At 39.4% G+C, this 21,526-nt stretch overlaps 1 protein-coding gene across 4 annotated transcripts; it reads left to right on the top strand.

Annotated features, from left to right (window-relative positions):
- Positions 1–1,025: 1,025 nt before the first annotated feature.
- vegfab (vascular endothelial growth factor Ab) lies at positions 1,026–19,922 on the top strand. 4 transcript variants are annotated; one of them, XM_028039999.1, is made up of 8 exons: positions 1,030–1,772; positions 4,155–4,197; positions 5,076–5,272; positions 6,839–6,915; positions 10,417–10,449; positions 14,116–14,190; positions 15,757–15,900; positions 18,105–19,922. In XM_028039999.1, the coding sequence occupies exons 1-8, from the start codon at positions 1,719–1,721 to the stop codon at positions 18,124–18,126; spliced, it is 645 nt and encodes a 214-aa protein (XP_027895800.1). In that variant the 5' UTR covers positions 1,030–1,718; the 3' UTR covers positions 18,127–19,922. The 4 variants fall into 4 exon arrangements, with proteins under 4 accessions (XP_027895802.1, XP_027895804.1, XP_027895800.1 ...); XM_028040001.1 differs by lacking the exon at positions 18,105–19,922 and having other exon boundaries at positions 1,026–1,772; positions 15,757–15,904; XM_028040002.1 differs by lacking the exon at positions 14,116–14,190 and having other exon boundaries at positions 1,032–1,772.
- Positions 19,923–21,526: the final 1,604 nt, after the last annotated feature.

The raw sequence follows: 21,526 nt of genomic DNA, 5'->3' as shown, positions 1-21,526 counted from the left end.
TGCACGCATGATATATTAAAGAAGAAAAAAAAGGAGGCAGGGCTTTGTTGCTACTTGTCAACACTAAGACAACTAGATAACATGTTCAGGAAAAAGTTGTGTTTCGGTTCAGTTAAAAAAATAATAATAATAAAAAAAATGGCGGCCCACACACCAACTCTGACTGGTCATCCGGTTTCATTTTAGCCCAATTGTTCTACAGCGTCAGTGCGACTGTGGGCGGTATAAAAGAATAGCCTTAAAAGGTAAGGCTGTACCTTAAAGGTACAGCTCAGACAGAGGTCAACACGGAAGCATTCTAATGCCATAAAAATAACTAAAATCTCAAATCTATGGACATTTCTGAACTTTTGTTTTGTTTGCCAATGTAAACATGGCAATGATTGACAGGTGTGTAAAATAGCGTTTGCCTAAAACACTAAACCATTGGGAAACATTTGGGGATGTTGTCCATGTCCTGGCCCCTCTTGGACTAATAATTAGCCTTTACTTCTGCGACCAAGTAGTCTAGATAAGAGACATCATCTGGATGTTTTCAGAAGTCAAATTATAAACTATATCTTTATTAATTCGCTGCTTCACATTTACTGAAATGCTTCAGACATTCAGTTTTCCATATTTGTTTCATGATCACAGGTGGTGGTCTCTTTAATTATACATTAAATTTAAAATTGAAGGTCTAAGCTAAGCAATTACATACCCTATCAAAAAAATGCATCAAGACTGATCAAGGGAATGGTGGTATTGAAATATCTCAATATCCCTGATTTTGTGGTTGAGATATTTCTCAACCACAAGGCTTTATCTGCCTTTTGTCACGTACAGATAATGTGTAAAGGGGGAGGAAAAAAATGGAGCCACACACCTGAACACACGATAGTTTTTAAATAGCTTTTGCTTGTGATGCTATCACGCGTCCAAAACCTTCAACTAAGACTCAGGAGCCCAATCGTGCTGTGTCAACACAATAAAGACAAGACACCACCCACTCTGGAGCCTCCTCCAATCACCCGGATGCCCATATGCGCAGGCACTGCTCAGTCACAGAACGGTGAAATCGAGAGAGGGGAGAACACGCTCAGTTCCCCTGCTGACCCGCTTTAAATCGTAATGACACAGGGATAAAACACCCGAAGCAATTAGACTAACTTTTTTCTTTTTCTGGGACGATATACAGTCAACGATCTCTTCTTTTTCTTTTTTTAATTTTTTCATTTTATTTTGTCTTAATCTGCCTTACCGGGTTTCTCTGTGAACGTCAAGCGGCTCCACGGCTTCAAGTTACACATATAGGAGCAAGCTGCAAGTTTCTAATGGGCAGACCTTTGGAGGCGGCTGGCCCACAAGCATGGGATTATTCGTCAAATGTGGCGAGAAAATAAGGATCTGCTGCGGAACGATGTGAGACGTTGCGCGTCTTGGATTCTCGCATTTCTGGATATCTTGAAAATCGTTGGCAACAGTTGAGAAGAGAGGGGATTTTTTTTTTTTTTTTTTTTTTTTTTTTTTTTTTTAAACGATTGTGTGTGTACGTTCATATTGCTCCAACCTTGGGACCAGCAATGGATTTACACCTCCCGGCCCCTGTTTTCTGATATTAATATTATTATTTTCCCTAAAGAAAGTTTTTTTGCTTGATAACAGCCGCATCGGCTGCTTAAAAGTTTTGGAAACCGTCGCTCTGCCCTTGCTTTATTTTGGACTGGATTTCCAACACCATGAACTTTATTGACAGTTTGACACTATTATTTTTGACGCTGTCAGCTGTCAAGGTGAGTGTGTGCTTTTTCCTAATGGAAGGTGTGGAACATACATGCACTAGTCATTGGTCATTCATGTGTAGCTTTGCCCTTGTCTTTCGTCTGTCTAGGTCATCGTTCATGTTTAAACAAGCCGAAATGTTTTGTGGGAGCTTTAAACAGTCCTTACAAAGCTGACACTGTATAAACCAATCCCAATTACTCGTGGGTGGTTCGGATCATTCTTTTCTTGGTTCCACTACAAATGCTGCCTAGACGAATTTTGTTTTTATTGATTTATTTTTCTCTTTTAAGATTATGTTGTGAAGTTTGACGCGGGGGTATATTGTAGGCCGGCTCCAACACCACCTTGGAGATATTATTACGCTTTAAAGGCGCAGTGGCTCTATTCTGAATCAGGAGCAGGTTCACTCCCGGTGGCGGTGGAGACCGAGTCCGGCTTGCAGAGTGAGGCAGACACGGAGAGAAGCTTTCTATATAATCATTAAGCAAGTGAGCAAAGGTTTCAAGGTGAAAAGGAAAAAAAATAAATAAAAACTGGACAGGGAGGTTGCGCGTGTTCTCCGCTCCTTGGTTAGGCTTTAAAAGATAATTCGCGGTTGCTTCCTCTGATTTCCTTTCTCTGAATCTTCCTGATTTCGCTGCAGAATCTTGGAAAGACTCCGACTAATACCTACGGCCGAACTGCTAATTTATCAACCGGCATATCGTCACTCAGTTAAAGGGTCTGTGTTCGCAGCTTGACACCCTAATACAGTAAATGTGGGTGTTTAAAGGGGAAGGTTGGGGGGTGACGATGTTGGAATTGGGGGGGACTCTCTCTTTCTCTCTCAACCCACAAGGTTGGACCCGCTCACGCCACCAGAAAGGGGGCGGAGCCTGCATGAGCACAAGCCCTTTCTCTTTTTTTCCCCTACACTTTTCATTAATGAATTGAATCTCATTGAGCGCATGCCGGTTGAACAGGCGCAGCTTCTCGTGCAATGTTGGCGAGGTATTGCGCGAGATGAGCGGGCGTTTTCTATGTGATCGAGGGGGAGGGGGCAGAGGTGGGGGGTAAAAAAAAAAAAAATAGGGTGTGTATGCCTCTATAGGAGGTGACAAGACCTTGCGCGTAACGAACAAATGGAAAGTTGCCAGAAAAAAAATCCCATTGCCCCTCTGGTGTGGTGACAGCTACACCCAGAGAGGAGGAAGCCGACATTCCCTATGGTTTTTAATGGCAGCGGTTATTACAACGTGGTTCGCTGCGGAGCCACACATTAAAAAGGTTTGAAAGCTGAAACCAAACCAACAGCGGTTCCGAAGTTTATAAAGTTTTGCCACGTAGCTGATGAGGCAGAACTTCCAGTCGGCTCATTGTATGAAGATACAGTGAAGTTATATGACGATATCTTCTGCTCAAAGAGCCCACTTAGCCCCATAAGGAAGAACACCCTGCAGCAATATAACAGTTAATAAGCACTCTCCAACTGCAACATCTAGCTAAATGAACATATATATTTTTTTGTATAAACAATGTGGAAATGTGTTTGGACCAGGGCTGGTCAAAGATTACTTGGGGCCTTGGGCAGAATTTGGACTTTTTTTCTTGATTTTGTTCATGTTGTGCATTTAACACGCTTAGTTTCATGATTTACTAGCAGTTAATTCAACTGCACCAACTGTAAATAAATGGCTTCAAAATAGTGGTGGAGACAAAGGTCCCTCTAGTCTACTCACTTTGCCTTCCAAAGTACAGCGTTTCCGTGAAACCTATTTATGTTTTACTCAGACACAGTAACTATTGTGCATTTGTCTCGCATTTTATATTGTGACTGAACCTAAATTTAAAATTTTATAATAATTTTAAATTCTTTTGAATTTGTCACCGTTAGAGGAAGTTTAACAGAAAATCACCATTTTGAAGATGTAAGGGAATGATGGGCTCTAAGCTGCAGCATAGTTTGCTTATAGTTTGGATTGGCTCTTTTGAAGACTTTTAATTGGGGTGACTAGGTGTGATTTTCAACAAAATTGTTACAACTGAATTTGAATATTGACTTAGAATATCCAACTTTAGAGGTGCTTTTATAGTCTAGATATAAACAATAACTGGCCAACCTTAAAAAAAAAAGATGTGTGCTGATGTCCATGTAATTCTTGGCTGAATTTAATTTTCTATTCAAAAAAATGATGATAGACAGGGTATGAAACAATGACTTGTCCCCAGAATTGTGTCCAGTGTTGCTTTTCTCTTTTAGCAACGTTCCACAGAAATGTCAAAATGCAAACATGTTCTTTCTCAGAATTGGATAAGCAAAGGGCTATAGCAGGGATCTTTTCTTGCTCTGTTCTTGCACAATCTCCTGTAACTAACTGCAATCTTTTTTTTTTCTTTTTTCCCACTTGCAGAGTGCCCACATACCAGAGAAAACAGAGAGACGTCCACATGACGGTAGGTGTCCCACAGGGCACCGTGGGAATACAGTCTGTGCTGGGCTCTCTGCTGGGCTCGCAGCCAATCACAGAGGGCTGGTTTGAATTTCACCTTGACATTAAAAAGGAAATCATCGCCCCCTACTGGATTTCCATGTAGCCTGACCCTTTATGTCCCTGAGATTTGTGTCTTCAGATTTAGCTTTCCCTTTCCTCTGTAAACCAGAACAGTTTCCCTCCTTAAATGTAATTTGTGGCGTCCAGTCCCACTTGAGGTTAACCTGGGGAAGTATTATGGTCACCAGACTCTTTTATAGAAAGGAATGTCACCCTCTTGGCTCCAAAAATTTCATTTTGCACAATCCCAGCATTGCCCAATCTAATTTGAACAATCATAAGCCAGGCTTCATGATATTGCTCAGACACAGCATGGCTGGTTTAGTTTCCCTGAGGCCCGATGGCCTCTGGGTTGTTTCAGCCTCTGTAATGGCCTCCACAGTGTTTCAGAGGTGTTGTCAGTCCATTTGCTAATATCTTTCACAAGATCAGGACTCCTGCAAAGACAAAGGGAGGAGGGGAGTAGTTTGAAGGTGAAAAAGTTGTTATTGTAGCTCTGTAGCATGTAAATGATCAAGGAAAGCAGTGCAAAGAGGTGATATTTAAGTCTAAATTGTAGCTGTATAGATAAAAAATAACTTGTTAATGTTTATGATAAATTATGTAAGTGCTTGTAAGGTGGGGCAGTTAGTTTTTTTTTTGTCTTACATAAACCAAGTACTTTTGAAAGCTAGGAATTAAAGCCTGTCCACTGCACAACATGCCTGCATTTTATTCAAATTTCCAATCAGATGCGTGTCCACGTTTATAACTCCGATCCCATTACCTGTGTCTCCCCAGTGATCCCCTTAATGGAGGTGTACAACAAGAGTTTGTGTCAGCCCCGAGAGGTGCTGGTGGATATCCTGCAGGAGTATCCAGAGGAGGTGGAGCACATCTTCATCCCGTCCTGTGTGGTGCTGAAGCGCTGCGCCGGCTGCTGCAGCGACGAGATGCTACAGTGCACCCCGACAGCCATGTATAACGTCACAATGGAGGTCAGCATTCGTATGCGCAACACTAACACGTTGAAGTTTTAATTCACGAGCAGTTTGTCTTCATTTTCACACTAGAGACTCTGAACAGAAAGACCCAACAGAGCTTGGCATTTAGAAATCCCCTTTGATCCATCCAAGTGCGTAAAGCTCAAAGAGCTTTTCAAAATGATATGCTTACATAATCTGAATTTGCCAGAATTCGTTTCACTCACTAAAAAAATTTCATTGACGTGAACAGTTTTGGTGTGCATCAGAAATAAAGAAAATGTCTTAATAAATCTTTAGAAGAACATTTGTTTTTCTCCCATCAAGACTTTGTATCTCTCAGTTCCTGATCTACCTGGTACCAGTTAACAGACTTTCTGGAGTGAGGTTTGGTAAAACTGTTATTGGGAACTGTATCGTTATCGATTATAGACAGATTCCATTTTGCTTTAAGTTTGTAGAAACATTATCAGGCTAGTATCGTGTCAGAAAGATTCCCTAAGTTTATTAAATCAAAACAACGCAAACGGAAACAGTTAAAGTTTGTGAAAATACAGGGTGTGGGCCTGTACTTTCAGATGAGACCTAAGACTTAATTTGTTTCTGTGTTCAGTTTTAGAGTTTCTGCGCGAAGGTTGCGTCAACCGAAGCTGGTTGAGCCTAATCAGCTGATCATGAGTCCACCGGGATAATTTTCAAACAACTCCTGAACCGGGAAATCACCAGCTTAGATTACATTGCACAATTGACATCACGTCGCAAAATCCAAAAGTTCATTCCACTCTGGCGGACTTAGAGTGGAATGAACTTGTGGGGCAATTGATAAGGCGGATTATACAGTGCCCAGCAACTTAAGCATAGTAACTCGGATTTGGCGAAGAAAACGCAACAGTATATTGTATTTGCTTGAGTCATTTTAACAGTTGGCATCAGCTAAAACATTGAGGACCTATGAATAGCTTTAAACTTCATACCACTCGGATTTATTTGCTTAAATGACATCACTCCACTACAGATTAGAAAACTATTACTGATAACAACATCACAAACCATCACATAAAACAATCCAATGTTTTCTCTTACTCAACGCTCATAAAATTTGAAGTCAAAATGAACTTTAGGCTCAGACCAAAACTTTATGATTTACCCTTAAAGTTATTTAAAATTAGTGATCAAATTGCAAGAACTATTCAGACCTCTTGAATTGTCTCCCTGGGTCAATGCTTTCAGCAGTCAGCTTCCCTGTCCATGCCGCACCACATCATGATGCTGCCACCACCTCCACAGAACAGCAGTATTTATATTCTAAGTTGCACGCAGGTGAACTCTATTTACAGATTAAAACATTTATCTAGGAATCCAAGACTTTATTCTGGAGTGTCAAAGTAAAATGAGCTGAACACGGATGCAAACTACTCCATTCTGGTTCGTCTCTGAAGAAAATGTTAAATTGTGCTTGTTTTAACTTTTTTATGCTTATCATTGCAACATAATGAAATGTAAAAAAAAAAAAAAAGAAAAGTTCAAGAAATATGAAGTACAGAATGTAACTCTAATTAAAATCTCTCTCCTCTTTTACAGATTAAAAGAATAAAACTCCAAAGGCAACAAAATGACATTTTCATGAGTTTTACAGAACACAGCGCATGTGAGTGTAGGTAAGAAACCTCGAACACCCACACACACACACACACACACACACGCACGCCCACACACACACACAGCATCTCTATAAAGCAAATCACTGCACCATTGTGCAGCAGAGTCAAGGTCACCCAAACACGTCATATTAAGTCATTGTTTGCAGGTTGCCCCTGACACATTCAATGTATGCAAATCATCCAGATTGGTATCTTATCTTGCCTTCTTCCACTTGGCTGGGCCTTTTTAAAGGAAAGTCCTGAACAGGCTCCAACATATCACAGCCGACGTCTGCCGAGTTTTGAATTTATCATCTTTCCAGAGCATAGCTGCGGTTCTGTGGCATGTAACAGGTCCTGCCTGGATGTACATGCCATGGCTCGGACCACTGTGGTTATGTAGGAGTCTTGTTCTTGGTCACTTTCTGAGCCATAACGTCAGTCAGAGAATTGCACAGATGTCATTTCTAGTGCAACGAACAAATGGTAACAGTTAGAGATGGCGTAGTGTATCAGGAGTTTTTTTTCCCCCCTTTATTTAACCAAGTAAACCCTGTTGAGATCTAGATCTTATTTTCAAGAGGGACCTGGGCAGAAGTCTGCAATACACAGCAACCTGGTTACAAAATAAAACTAATTAATATATATGCACAAGTGTAAAACAATAGAAAACAATTTAAAAGCAGTGACACTGTTGAATAGAATCCCATTGCCTGTTTTTAAGAGCCGCTCGAAATAAATCCAATAAAATCAATTCTGACATCTTGAGTTCAGACTGGAGCTGATTCCAGGCTGTAGGAGCCATCACACTGAATGCTTGCTTCCCCTTTTCAGTTCGAACATGTGGAACATGCAAAAGAAAAATTGTTATTAGAGCGTAAAGAATGGGAAATAACAGATCTATGTAAGAGAGAGTTTAAGTATGCTGGAGCCAAACCGAGTAGAGATTTATAAATCAGGATCATCAGGTGATTGTTTCTCCGTACTCTTAAAGGAGGCCATTCAGCTTTTGCATACAACTCACAATGATGTGTAAGACGTCTGCTACCGGTTACAAACCTTAAAGCACAATGATACACAGTATTCAATGATTGAAGGCATTTGGTCAAAGCATTCATATACAAAACATCTCCATTGATCAAAGGAGTGGCAGGAATGTTGCTGCCTTTGATCAATGGCTATTGGCTGGTGCAGTTAGACACAAAAGGTTGTGAAGGACCTTTGAGGAAGTATTAAATAACATAAGCATCTTATCTTAATGTAATGATTAATTTCAGAAGCTTAGCAAATATTCCTCTTAAATTGAGGTCAGTAAACTCAAAAATACCTTCCTGCTTCTTTTCTTTGCCTATTTTATGTTTTGTATTATTGGCTGTTTTCCATAGAAAGGACTGTGTTAATGTTAAAAACAGAACATAAATGTTAAAACTGGAGTAATCAAATCTAAATGTGACAAAACCTGGAACAAACATCATCATCTCCAACTAATGAATAGCTGTGTCCCCGCTAATCATTGACAGAGCTCTTTTCTGTCCTTGAGTTTCTGTTTACTACTGAAGACTTTTTTCTGATTATGATGGTAGTAGGGGTTTGAGCAATGACGCAGCAGCTCAGAGGGGACTTGCCTCGTCCTCCCATGTTACAGAAAAATCTGAAAAGAAAACAAACAACGCAGGGATACCGACCAAGGCCCAAAATGTTACACAACTGTTTCTCTACGCCCCATGTTTGCGCAGTTAGTTCAAACTGGAGCCTATGTGTTTGTCAGAGATCTCATTGTGAATAACCTTGAATGGTAAGCATTGCCATTTAGATTTATGTTCTTACAATCCACCTTGAGAAGACCTGGATTATTACAATCTTCCATGGATATTTCTTTAGGAACATAATTTAAGGAGAGAAGAAGATACATGTTGAACCGCAGATGCATAAATCTATCCGCTTTGATCCTATCTCAACCTTTTTATTACTTAATTAAGGGAATCAAAAATAAGAACTCCCACCGTTTTTGGTTTGTAGAACAACAAACCTATGTCATATAATTGGATGCATGTTTTTGAGTTTTAATAATAAATCAGAAAAGGCAGATCATGTTGCATCTCTTCCATTTTTGGTTAGATTCAAAAGGGCTACTGGTATGGTTTTTGTCTCTTTTATTTCTTAAAATCCATAGAAAAAAAACCCATTGGATGCAGGAGGTCAGATTTGAAAGAAAAGCAAAAATCTATATTAGCCACAAAAGTTGGTGGCCAATATTTTGGTTCTTCTGATTTTTGTTCCTGCCCCCCTAAAAGAAGACAGTATCATTTTAGATTTTTGATTATTACTCCTCCTGTGTCCTCCCAGCCCTTTAGATATAAATTTATGACCTCATTGTACAATCTCCTACAAATCCAACAAAATCATAAAGTAAAAAAGTAAGGACTAGATTTATTTCAATGTCAATTTCAAACGATTTCTTTTGACTACAACCATTTTTCTAATGATATAAAAACTAAAAACAGGAGCAGCAGACAAAATAATGAACCTTTTGCTTAGATTCATAATACAGCCAAGACTTTAAAAGCCTTTAAAGAAAATTTACTTTATTTATAAATACAATAATGCTTCAAATTATCAGTATTTTACAGCTTTTTTAAGTGTGCCACCAAAAATCCAATGTCACAGAAGACTTTTGTCATTTCTTGAAAACCTTTAGCAGATAACTACAAAATATTTTAGCCCAAGTTTTATTTGAGCGTTTTCCATCTTATCAACATTATAACCCTTCAGCTGTTCAAATTAGTTCCTTTAAATATAGTGCAGAAATGAACCAAGGCCAAAAAAAGAAATCTGGTAAATTTTAGTGCAAGTACATTTCAGTGTGTTCCTGCAAAATGTGACATTGGCCTTGCTGAAGCATCCAGACACAATAACCAGATAGTCTCTGTCTGATACCGGAGGCGTCACCCTCTAAATAATGCACGTTTACATTATTTATTCTTAATTTATTCATCCGATATACTTGAAATGTGGGGATTTTGCAACAGTTTGTCAAACCAAACATTGGCCATGAGTCTGAGACCGTCTCAGACTGTTTCCTAACTTTATTGGCAGACGGCTCCCTGGGGAGGTTGCCAGCAGTTATTGCTCCACACTCTCTTATTGGCAAGAGCTGTCACAAAAAGTGAAACAAACCTCTTAGTTCTCAATTGTGGACGTGTTTGTAGGTATGTATCCATCGACGAACACCACACCCGCCTCGCACCCTTCCAATCCCCGTGCCTGAGTCTACAGTGATCTGCTTTATTTCCCAACCACTTTGTTTCATTGACCAAGTGCAAGGCATTTGAAAATGGAAGCTAGTTTTAGCACCGTTTCTTGTAAATGTCATTGCAGTGATGTAACGTGATTTGAGAAGATTAATGTGTGTCAACTCGTGCTGAAGTATAGCCTCGATGGTTTTGATACGCATCTGTTTGCCAGCTTAACAGGCAACTCATTGTGTCCTAATTTCGTATTTCTGTTGCTCTCTTTCAGGTTAAAGACAGAAGTCCGAGAAAAGAAAGAAAAGTGAGTACCACAGCTCTCTCTGCATGGAGATTGGGAGGGGGAAATTCAGGTCTCATGTTGCTTTGCAAATGATCTCTCTCTTAATCTGTGTAACCTCACTCTACACTCTCAAGTGATGTACCAGTTAATTTTGCCTTCCTTTTGTGTGCGTATTGCAATGTTTTGTTAAATCCGACACAAAACACTCCATAGCAATAATTTACACTCAGTGGATACGACACATAGGATCATCAGGGATTAGCATGCTGTGTTCAGTTGATAAATGCTGAGAATGCTGACTAAATCAACAGGTGAATGACTGACTTGATGAGGCCATTGCCCCGCCAACACCTTTTCCTGACTTTTCTATCGCATTTTTTATAATCCTCCTCTCTAGCCTCAACCTGTTTACATCCCACTTAACTTCTGTTACTCCCGCTTCTAATTGCTCTGATATAGATAAGTGTTTTTTGAAGTGCTGTTAAGCTGTTTGGTTCATGGTCCGCCTTTAGTGATACTGCCTATCCCACGCCACACGAGTCGCTGCTCTAACGGTCATTAAGGCTCTTTAATCTCCCTCTTTGAGTACTTGTTAATATTTTTCCATTGTTTGGCTGTTGATGTCGGCCATATTTTGGTTTTTATGTCAGCCTGTCTGTCATATAGATAAGGCTCAGATTTAAGACCTTCTCTTTGACCTTGTCTCAACTGTTTACAAGTCTGTCATTGGTGGTGTGCTTCGACAAAGGGATGATCCTGGGGGTCATTCAACTTCTGCTTCTGACGCTTTCAGATGTTCTTTCTAGTTTTATCGCTGCCTGCTTAGCTTCTCCTGAGGTCCCAGAGTCTGTCAGGGTGAGTCATGCTGCTGAGGTTGTGAAACAAGTAAACTGTCAACGTCCAACTAGGAAAACAGACCTGGTTTCTGACATGTAAGAGGAAGCCTTTACATGTGCACACATCCTGTTTTGTGGATCGGTTAGCGACATATTTACCATCCTGTTCCACATCTGGTCCAACTGGAGGCTTCCGGACTGTTAATGTTACTAGGATGCAAAGTGTTTCCTTGAAAAATGTAAACTAAATGTGTGGTTTTGCTAGCAGAAGTGCTTGTGGAATATTGATACTAGCCTTGCTTTGTTTTGCCGGTCGGCGCTCTACTTTGTTCTAGAAGAAAGTTCACCACAGTCATTGGATGTGATTACATTAGACATCCACGGCCCTCAGAGGAATATGCCTGGCTTTTGTGAACTCTTACTTTTCCTCTAATGTCTCAGTGAGTCTAATGGTCGCCGTCCATTGTGAAATATTTGATGAAAGAGATGAAATCTGGGACACATATTCATGAGCTGCAGAAGACGCGTTGTAATGAATCAATTCCTCAACCTCTTATGAAAGGTTCTCATGAACAAAAATTGCTTTGATTGATGATCAACCAACATTCCAGTGAGGCCTCCGTAACACCAATTACCAACTGTTTGAGTGCTAACTACAAGGCTAAACTTGTTGAATAGAAAGCTGCCAAACATTACCATGCTAATACTGTCACGTAGCAAATTCTCACTGTGCCGTGAGCATGGCTTCACGTCTTTGCGGCTGGTGCTAAGTTTCCCTTTGAATAAGGCCTACATTGCCAATCTGTTTGGGGTTAATAAGCAGAATCAGAGATGAAAAAAATGCATAAATAAAAAAAAAAAATTGTTCTGTTTGAATGAAGTAATATGATGGCAGATGTCCAAGGATAGCAATAATCAGCTTTCACCTGTGCATCAAACATTTTACTGAATTGCAGTTCATTCTCCTCATAAAAACACACACTATTGAGAACAAAGATATTTGTATATTTGTTTCAATGCTTTGAAAGATAAAACTATGGAGCTTGATTAGATTTTTTTCCAAGTTTGGATAAGTATAAAAAATTTAAGATGACATACGGACAAAAGTATGAGTTTCCTGATTTGTTTTAGATGAATAATCTGAATTTGAGAAATGCAGAGACTTCTTGGATGGGCTTTTATTTAGATGATAACATTTCTTTTTGGCAAACCAAATGTCAAAAACTGATCTTAAAATCTAGAACACAACTTTGGAATAGGACATTTGTGGGAATCCTTAAAGAGAAATAATCTCTAGGCAGCCCTCCATGCATCACAAATTAAGCTAGCACTGTGAAAGGAAAGACCTTGTAATTCATAGGGACATCATGCAAATAAAAAATAAAAAATTTGTAGTCTCTCTCACGCGGTAACAAATTTCTCGTCTCTTGCCGAGAAGCATAGGCCTTAAATCACCCAGCTATCTGGCTGCTATCTGACTGTAATCGATACATCACTCTTTCAAACTGCTAAATTGACTCGTTTCGACAAAAGTCAGGTGAAACAGAACTTTGACTGAATGTTTTTGTTTGGCTGGATTTAGATGGAACATACATACAAATACTATCAACAATCGATTATTTTTTTTGGCTAAACAAAGACAAGAAATATAAACTAAACAGCCACACAAAAAACGTCCATGGATTCCAAATATTTGGAGGGCTGTGGGTTCATATCCTGATGTGGAAACTTGGTGGCAAAATCTCCCTTGCAGAAACAGAGTTAATGTTTTCCTTTTGCACTTTAGAACTATAAAGTCTTTAACATGTCTGCCGTGATTTACAATAGCACGAGAACACGAAATTTTGTCTAACTGCAGCCTGCACTTGTGAAACACAAGGGGCCGAGTGCGTAAAACTGTGTAGATACTCAATAAAATCTTTTTATGAACACATTTGTAATATCTGCCTTGCATTCCAATCTTGACCCATGAGTGAATACAGATATATATAGCATTGTGAGTCATTTGCATATAAAAAGCTCTGTTAGCATCACCTCATTAGATATATCAATGAACACAACTGCAAAGAAAAAGCACAAAGCTAGTGAATTTGAAGCTAAGACACCAAGAGGAAAAATAAATGCTTCTTTTCACTTTGTCAAATTTAAAAACACATGGTGTAATCAATATGTTGGGAAGATTTTCCCTCCACAATCTTCCTTTACAAGTTTTAGTACTTTGGGAAGAAAACCGTACTCATGATTGTTGTGCCCACACATCGTTTATGCATCCAGCCCCTTGTGTACGCTTGATAAGCACACTTCTGTTTGTTCTCATTGTGCTCCATTCTGAAACAAGTTGAATCGGCCCTAAAGAGTTGACCCAGATATGTTGAAAGATGCCGTTTTGGTGAAGTCCAAGCCTTTTGTCCTCGATTCATCCGGTAAATTTCCGCCCACGGCAAAGCCTCACAACCGTTAATTGGTTTCACTCTCTCCAGAGTCATTGTACCATTTTATAAGACCAATCGTCCTGGGGAAAAAAGGCCTTTGAAGCCAAGCTGGACAATGAAATAATTTTCTCACAGATAGTCCATTATATTTAAAAAAGGCAGGATGTGGCTGGATCTGGGTGTGTCTCTTGTTTTACCAATTTCAAGGAAAGCATGTTATCCACACTGGGATATGTCTTTCCTCTTATTAATACAAGCAGAAATTTCTCATTCAAATGGAATCATTTTCTTTTACCATCATACAAAAAATATCAATGTTGGCTATAGTTATCATCAGTTTAAGATGTAAGCGTACCAGTCCATCTTTATCGCCAGTCTCTCAGGCATTTCTTTGGGTTGTTGTCCTTTTTCTCTTGCAGAAAACCCCGGACAGGCAAAGGCAAAGGCCTAAAGAGAAAGCGAAAGAAAAACCGTGACAAAACAATTCACGATGCGTATGTCAGCTCCGCCTTCTCCACCTACCTGCACCTGAGTGTTGCGCTTCTCATAATTAAGCTAATTTGGGAGGAGCTCTTTTGCCCTTTTTAATTTTGTGCCATTTAATTCATCCGTCCGCCATACAAGTTAGCATGTCACTTCCATGTACTGTCCTAACTTTGTCTCGTCAGTCATGCTTTTCATAATTCTGAGACCACATATGTCTGAGCTGGCCTGTTTGCCGGGTATTGCTGCTAATGTGTTCTAGCAAAACCTTACACATAATACACACATGGAAGAGTTTGCCATATTCAACCTTGTAAAAATAAGCCATATAACCCATTTCACCATCTCCAAAAACACCAACTAATTTGTGCAGAAATATTTGCAAGTATGTCCCCACTCCACACCTTTATGACAAAGACTGGACCAATGATTGGGATCAGTTTCAGCAGCAGAAACTGGAGGATCAAACGCCTTGTCCGATAGTTGGCTTAAAATATGGATAGGGATGCTTAAGAAATCTGTAGTGAGCTGATTTGAAAAGAGTTGCTAGCTGTAGCACAGACCTTTTCCTACAACAGATCACAGATCCACCAGCATGGCTTTAGACTGCCTCATACTATTCTGTTATCTGTGCTGGGATCAGCGAGATTGTAATCATGGTCCTGTCCTCAGTGTTGAGTCTGTGTCGCTTTGCTGTGTCTCTTTGCCTCTCTCTGTTCTTTTCATCTTAAAAAACTGTTTTTGTTGTCCTGAGCCTAATGCTGGTACATTTGATGTAATGTGAAGATATGAATGATTGCTATCTATTGCCTTTATTTCCTTTTTTTTTCTTCCTTTGGTTTGTTTGACAAGTACAGTGTTTTTGTTTCCTTGTTGCCTACTTTTGTGTCTGAGATCGTTCAAGTAATTCAAATTTTATTCAAAAACTAACATAAAGATGACCTCATGTTTCTCCAGTGGAGATATTGTGAACATATTCTGTCTGTATGTTTGGTTGTTATTTGTATATTGATGTCAGTGGAATTTCTGAGCCTTATTCCGAAATGTAATTTAAACCTTTTCCGCTTCTGTTTTGAATCTCATGTCAATCTGTGAGAATCACAGTTTTCAGTTTTACTCAATAAAATGTAAACGTTCTTAATGGTGCACAAAACAGACCCTTGAGTATTCTTTATCAGAAGAGCGAGAGCAAGAAGTGTGCTGTCATTTACCTGCAGCTCAGTGCTGTTACGTGTCATTCTGCTGTGCATGAAGTGGTCTAGAGCTTCGCTCACTGCATGTCTAACCCAACTTTTTTGTGAGTGGTTCGATCAATGTGGAAGGGATGGGAGATCAGGTTTCATTTTTAAAGCTTGATTTTTTTATTTTTCTTTTCCTTTTGCTTGCTCTGTGGGAATCTCTGTGCAATACTACCAAAGTGTCACATGCAGGGATTCCTGGCAGTGGCCTGGAGGAGCAACTGGGGCATAAAAAAAGGGTTGACCTTAGGGCGACCTGTCACAGGTGGTAATAGTATCCTGTTATAATCTGCCTCTCCCTCTTCCTCCCCATCTCTGTCTTTGTTTCTGTCTGTCCAGTGTCTGTGAGCCATGTTGTGATAACTGCACAGAGAGGAGAAAGCGTTTGTTTGTGCAGGACCCTTCAACCTGCCGGTGCTCCTGCAAACACACAGTTGAATACTGTAAAGAACGCCAGCTAGAGCTCAACGAGAAGACCTGCAAGTAAGCGCTGCTGCTATAGCTGAAGTTAACTTTTGCAGATTGTCTTTAAACGGAACAAGAAGACATAGATGGCTTTTTTTTTTTTAAAATAACACAACTAACTAAACATTCAGCTGTGAAACTTATAGCAGCTACTGTAGTTGGCTTGTTACCCCTTGTTTCCATTGGACGCAGTTGCATTGTATTCTGGGTACTTTGTGCGATTCATCTTGCGATTTAATATCACGGCCAGAAATCACCTCAGAAAGAGAGCATAGCAGCTGTTGGACTGTGCACGTTGAATGAATTCAAGCTAAATATCACTTTTCTGCGCTTTGCGTCTCTCTGGAAGTTATGAAATAACTTTCCCCTTGCTTTCTACTTCTGAAACTCCTGCAGGGAATTTTAACAACCCATGATCTATGGCATTGTCAATGCTGTCATGTAATATCCAGTCAAAATTCGTAGCTAAGGCAAATATGAGAGGAAAACAGGAAAAAAATGCTCCACAGATGGGATTGTCCACATGTTGCATAATGAACCTGTTGATGGTCTGTATAGTTTGTTTTTTTTTGCATGGCAACTCTTCTTTAAAAGGGAGAACCAATATGGACGTATTGCACAATTTAAACTGAGATCCAGCTAAGACCCACGTAGGGTTTTGCAGATACGTTTGCATTTAGGAGAGCCAAGAGGGCCTCATACAAGAAGCTCATTGTTTGTCCAGTCCCACTTCGTTCCAGCCTGAGCAAAATACATTATGGGGCCCACATTCACATGTTGGCAGAGGGAGGTGGCCCCCCAACTGCTTAATCTCTCTTCATCCATGAAAGAAATCCTCAGCTGATTCCACCAATGTGGTGATGTTCCAGTATGGAAGAAAAGTTTATTTTAGTCGAAATGGTGTTTCCGACTTCTTGTTCAAGTCATTCAGGACACAGCAGCCTCCAAAGACTCGCCAACCCTGCGGAAAGTTTTGGTCAAAACAGAGACGTAGACTAGAGTGGATGCAACCGACACAGACATCAGAAATTCGTTGCAACTGCGCCTGGTGTTAACAAGGGGTTAGACTAACAAAGCAGTGGAGCATTGTACCTGTGTTGCATGTCATTTCCTTTTCTACATCTACACATTTCTCGTATCATCTTTATAGGTTTTCTCTCTTAAAGAGAGTAAAATTTTTGACTGGTATAGCTACAACCTTAAACCATATTACTGGGTAGTGGCAAATTCTGACCATGAAAAACTGTGGTGTAAATTTGGGACGGAGTGCTACAAATACTGAGAAAGTTTAAAAAACAATGTTTTTATTTATAAAAGACACTAAAAAACAGGAAACAAAAGTAGTTTCCTTTAATGCCTGCAATCCTTGCGAGCTTGTTCTACTCCTGGAGAGAATGATGTCGTAGTCACTGTTTGCTTGTGTCAAATGATGTGTTTGGAAAACGCGCACAAGAAATTAGATCTGCTCATGGTACATTAAACTTGTTTGCAATTGACTGAATTTGGTACTAAAGTTCTTAAAAATTATTTACCAGCCAAAGCATCAGAAACTCGAGAGATCTAGTTGAAATTAAATCTCACTTCGCCGGCTTGCATGGTAAACAAATTCCTTGTGCCTTAGGGGAATAGTTCATTTGACATTGTTGGTATGGTATTACAGTATATTCAGTTGGTAAATTATGGTTTTAGATTTAGATTGACAAGGAGCTTGACAAGTTGCTGAACTGTTAGCGTGTTGACTAGCTTTAATTTCTGTTCTTGGTCAGATTCTTTTTTGACTTATTATCTCCAGTGGTACAATATATTTATCCATTTTGTCACCATGAAGAAAATTAATATCACCATGTTGGTGTAAAGAAGGACACTTACTTATTTTATTTTTTTTCCAATATGGCAATGATGGGTCCTGGGACTTTTTTGAAGATAAAGACCAAATGCAAAATGCTAAACCACTGCTTAAAACCAAGCAATAGCTGCTCCAAGTGGCCAAATAAGTTGTCACAGCTGTGAGACATTTAATAGCACCAGGTGATGCAAGCTTGAGGCATCACTAACTTTTCACTTTCTGATTTTCACTTTCTGAATTCCATTTTTGTGCACAAGTGAGACGCTGTTGTAAATTCACTTGTCTTCCTGCTGTTATTCTTCAGCTATCTTCCCTTGGCTCTTAACTGTTTAACTGATGTTCTTTTTTTATCTTTTTGTTGTCTCTTCCTGTTTAGATGTGACAAGCCGAGAAGATGAGAGAGGTGCCAGCACCAGATGTACAAGATGAAGGAACATTTTAAAGATATTTCACAGCACAGCACTTTGACCTTTATACCCTAAGCTCTTTACTGTGGAAAGCATTCCCCCTGGACTGACAGAACAAAGAGAAAAACTGAAGTTTCCTCCCTCTGTATATCTGTGTGTATATAGATCATATTAAAAGATAAAAAAGTACAGATTTGATATGCTGCTACAGAAACAAATAACTAAACCCATCATTTGACTAAAAGCAAAGTAGCCGTCATGTGGTTTTGCATCTCTAACAGGCTTTCGATGCAGATGTGGTCTTATTGTTAATTCATTGTGCGAGATTACTTCACTGGATACGAGTCTACTGTGGTTGTACGTCAGTCATAACAAGCAAAACCTCTAGATATATTTAACTTCTAAAACGGCGGGTGAGACTGAAGAAGACATGGGTGTGCTTTGCTTTCTGAGATGTTGGTTGGACTTTCGTTGGCTGACATGTTTGGAGAAAACGGACGCGACAAATGGGACAGCGGAGGGAAAACTGTCTCTGCTCGAGAATGCTTCACTCTGAGGACTCCTGCAGGAGTCCTGTGGACTCTCACGTTGACAATGTTGCGCTCGGACGGGACTCTAGAATGATGGTGCCATATACTTTCAAAGGGATACTGGTTGTTGATATAGCATTTAATGTTTTGCGATGTGCTACAAGAAAACCACTGAAAATATCCTATATACTGTAGTTTGATTCCATTTGAAAACTGTGCCTGACACAATGTACTGAGAAATATTTTTGAGTGCTTTTTAAATTATTTCTTGTTTCCTTTTCAAAGAGGAGATTGTCAAAGTTGTTTTCTTTATGGAACACTACAAATTCATAGATTATACATCGCCTCTGTACTTGTACATAGTCAATATCCCTTTATGCCATCGTCCATTCTAGATAATTTATAATGTTATAGAGTATTTTTCAGTATTCAGTCGTGTACACATATTTAATTCGGTCTATTTATGTATGCTGTGTTATGTACTTGTAGCTGTCTTTTTTTCCATATGTGTAAGGTCACTGATGGTTATGCTCAGCATGGAGGCTCTCTGTTCTTTTCTATAAAACCAGTTTTTTTTTTAAAAAAATCAAAAATGATATGTTAACATTCCCTAAATGGATTATTTGTACTGCCTTACCAATGACATCTATATTTCAAGCCGTTGTCATCTAAGGGGGCAGGTGCCATGTAGAGTTTTAACTTTTATGAGTGTGTCTGGTATGAATGTGTGGTCGAATGAAAGTGTTCACCTGCCCGTAGGAGTTACTAAATTGTATTTAAGAAAGTAGCAAGCTTGTGTTTTGTTCATTGTGCAAAATGGAATTACTCTACTACAATAAACTACTGCTAGTAGCTAAGTATACACTACCATAGCACTACCGCAAATTTAAAATTGGATCTCCATTCTGACAGCCATCAGTCTTAGAGCCTCTATTATAAGATATTTTTGTGTCTTCTACACTTTTAACATGTTTTTTTGTGTCTATGTAAAACAGTAAAGCATATTTATTTTCAAATCATATTGTTTTTATATAAAATAAGGAAAAGGTTGCAGTGTTGTGAATGCTGTGTTTTCATGACAGTTAATTAGGCAACAGTTTGAGGATTTTATTTTCATAAAGTGCTACTTACGCAAAAACTTGGATTCTCTGTTGCAAATGTAATGTGGAAGAAGACGAACTAGAGAAAATAGATTCCTTCACCCTTTTAATGACCGACAGGCATTCAGCCATATGAATAAACACACACTTTGACAAAGTGTTCAGTAATTTAATCGGTTAAATCAAATGTAGTAAATTATTATGTAGTGCAATTTAGAGGAAAAAGACTGTTTTTAGATCATTTTACACCACTTTGTTGGTTGGTTCGGTTGCATTGTAACTCAAATAGCAACTGAAAGAGCAAATCCATGCATGTAGGCATCTAGACATGCTGAAGACAACTCAAGCCAAGCATCAGAGTGGAGAAGAAAGGGTATTTAAGCAACTCTGACTGTGGCATTGTTGTTGGTGCCAGAAAGGCTGGTCTGAGTATTTCAAAAACCATTGGTCTACTTGAATTTTCACATTCAGTCTTCCCTCAGCCTTACAGAGAATGCTTTGAAAAAGTGAAAACATCCAGTGAGCGACACTTGTGTGGAAGGAGCGACACTGTGCCTTGTTTTGTCACATCTGCAAAGAAAATTTGTAGGAGAGTACAAAACACTGGCAGTAGCTCAGATAACCAACCAGTACAACTCCCCTCCCCACAACACTTCGAACCTTCAAGCATATGTGCTACAGCAGCAAAAGACCACAACGGATGTCACTGCTGGTCGTTAAGAAGAGGAAACTGACATCCTGACTCACGGCTGGCTCAGCGAAATTGGATAGTAACAGATTTACAAGGCAACAATTGGGAAAAACATCGTCTCAACGTGTGTTGATTTAACCTGCGGCAAATACGTGGAGGGATCAATCGTGAAAGAATTGATTCTTTCAGCCTTGTACCAATGCTTGAGATTGTTGGTGGTGCAATGGTGTGGATAATATGTTCTGGGCACCTTTTGGGGCCCCTAGTACCAACTGTGTCATCTGTTTCTATTAACTGTCTCTATCACTTTATGGCCGCATTGTATCCATTATCCAGTGACTACTTTCAGCAGAATAATGCACCGTGTTACAAAGCTCAAATCATCCTAAGCAGAATCCTTAAACATGACAATGATTTCAATGCATTCCAACAGCTTCCATAAACAGCAGCTCACAGTCTGACTGCGGGTTGTGGTGCCACGAAGTGTGGTAGTGAAGATGGAAGTAGGACCCAAAATGCTGAGAAGGTTGTGAGTGAAGGGGAATAATTTTATGAAAAATGATAAAACACGAACTTGAAGGACAGGTGGATAAAATCAGGGCCTGCAGCTGTGAGGGGAGAGCAGAAGGCAGGCTGAGGGAGGCAAAAGGAGAGAGTATCAGGGCCTGGGAAGCAAATCTAATCATTGCAAAAACTACTTAAGCACAAGAAAGGAATAATAAAAATGATCTAAATAAACTAAGAATGAACTAAAGTAAAATAAGACACAAGACTGATCCAATCAAAATAAAGAATAATTAGAGCAAAACATAGATAACAAATGAACAAAACTATAAGCCTAGAAAAAAAACACACCCAAGATCCTGACATGTAGGGGAATAAACAACCTCATGGATGTGCAGCTGAAAATTTCGCAATAACTATTTGATGCAGTTCTGTCAACATGGACCAAAATACCTTGTTGAATCTATACCACAAAGATTTAAAGGAGATCTGAAGGTAGAAGGAGATCCAATCCAGTACTAGTAAGGTGTACCTAAAAAATGTCCTGTAAGTCTAGAAAACTGTAA

The sequence above is a fragment of the Xiphophorus couchianus genome, chromosome 15, assembly GCF_001444195.1.
Source record: "Xiphophorus couchianus chromosome 15, X_couchianus-1.0, whole genome shotgun sequence".
NCBI lineage: Eukaryota > Metazoa > Chordata > Actinopteri > Cyprinodontiformes > Poeciliidae > Xiphophorus > Xiphophorus couchianus.
This window is presented reverse-complemented; position numbering and strand designations above follow the sequence as displayed.

Excerpts from the sequence above, each read along its gene's own strand:
- vegfab (XM_028039999.1), top strand. The coding sequence starts at position 1,719 with ATGAACTTTATTGACAGTTTGACACTATTATTTTTGACGCTGTCAGCT. Across the intron at positions 1,773-4,154 it reads TGACGCTGTCAGCTGTCAAG|AGTGCCCACATACCAGAGAA; the intron begins GTGAGTGTGTGC and ends TCCCACTTGCAG. Across the intron at positions 15,901-18,104 it reads CTCAACGAGAAGACCTGCAA|ATGTGACAAGCCGAGAAGAT; the intron begins GTAAGCGCTGCT and ends CTTCCTGTTTAG.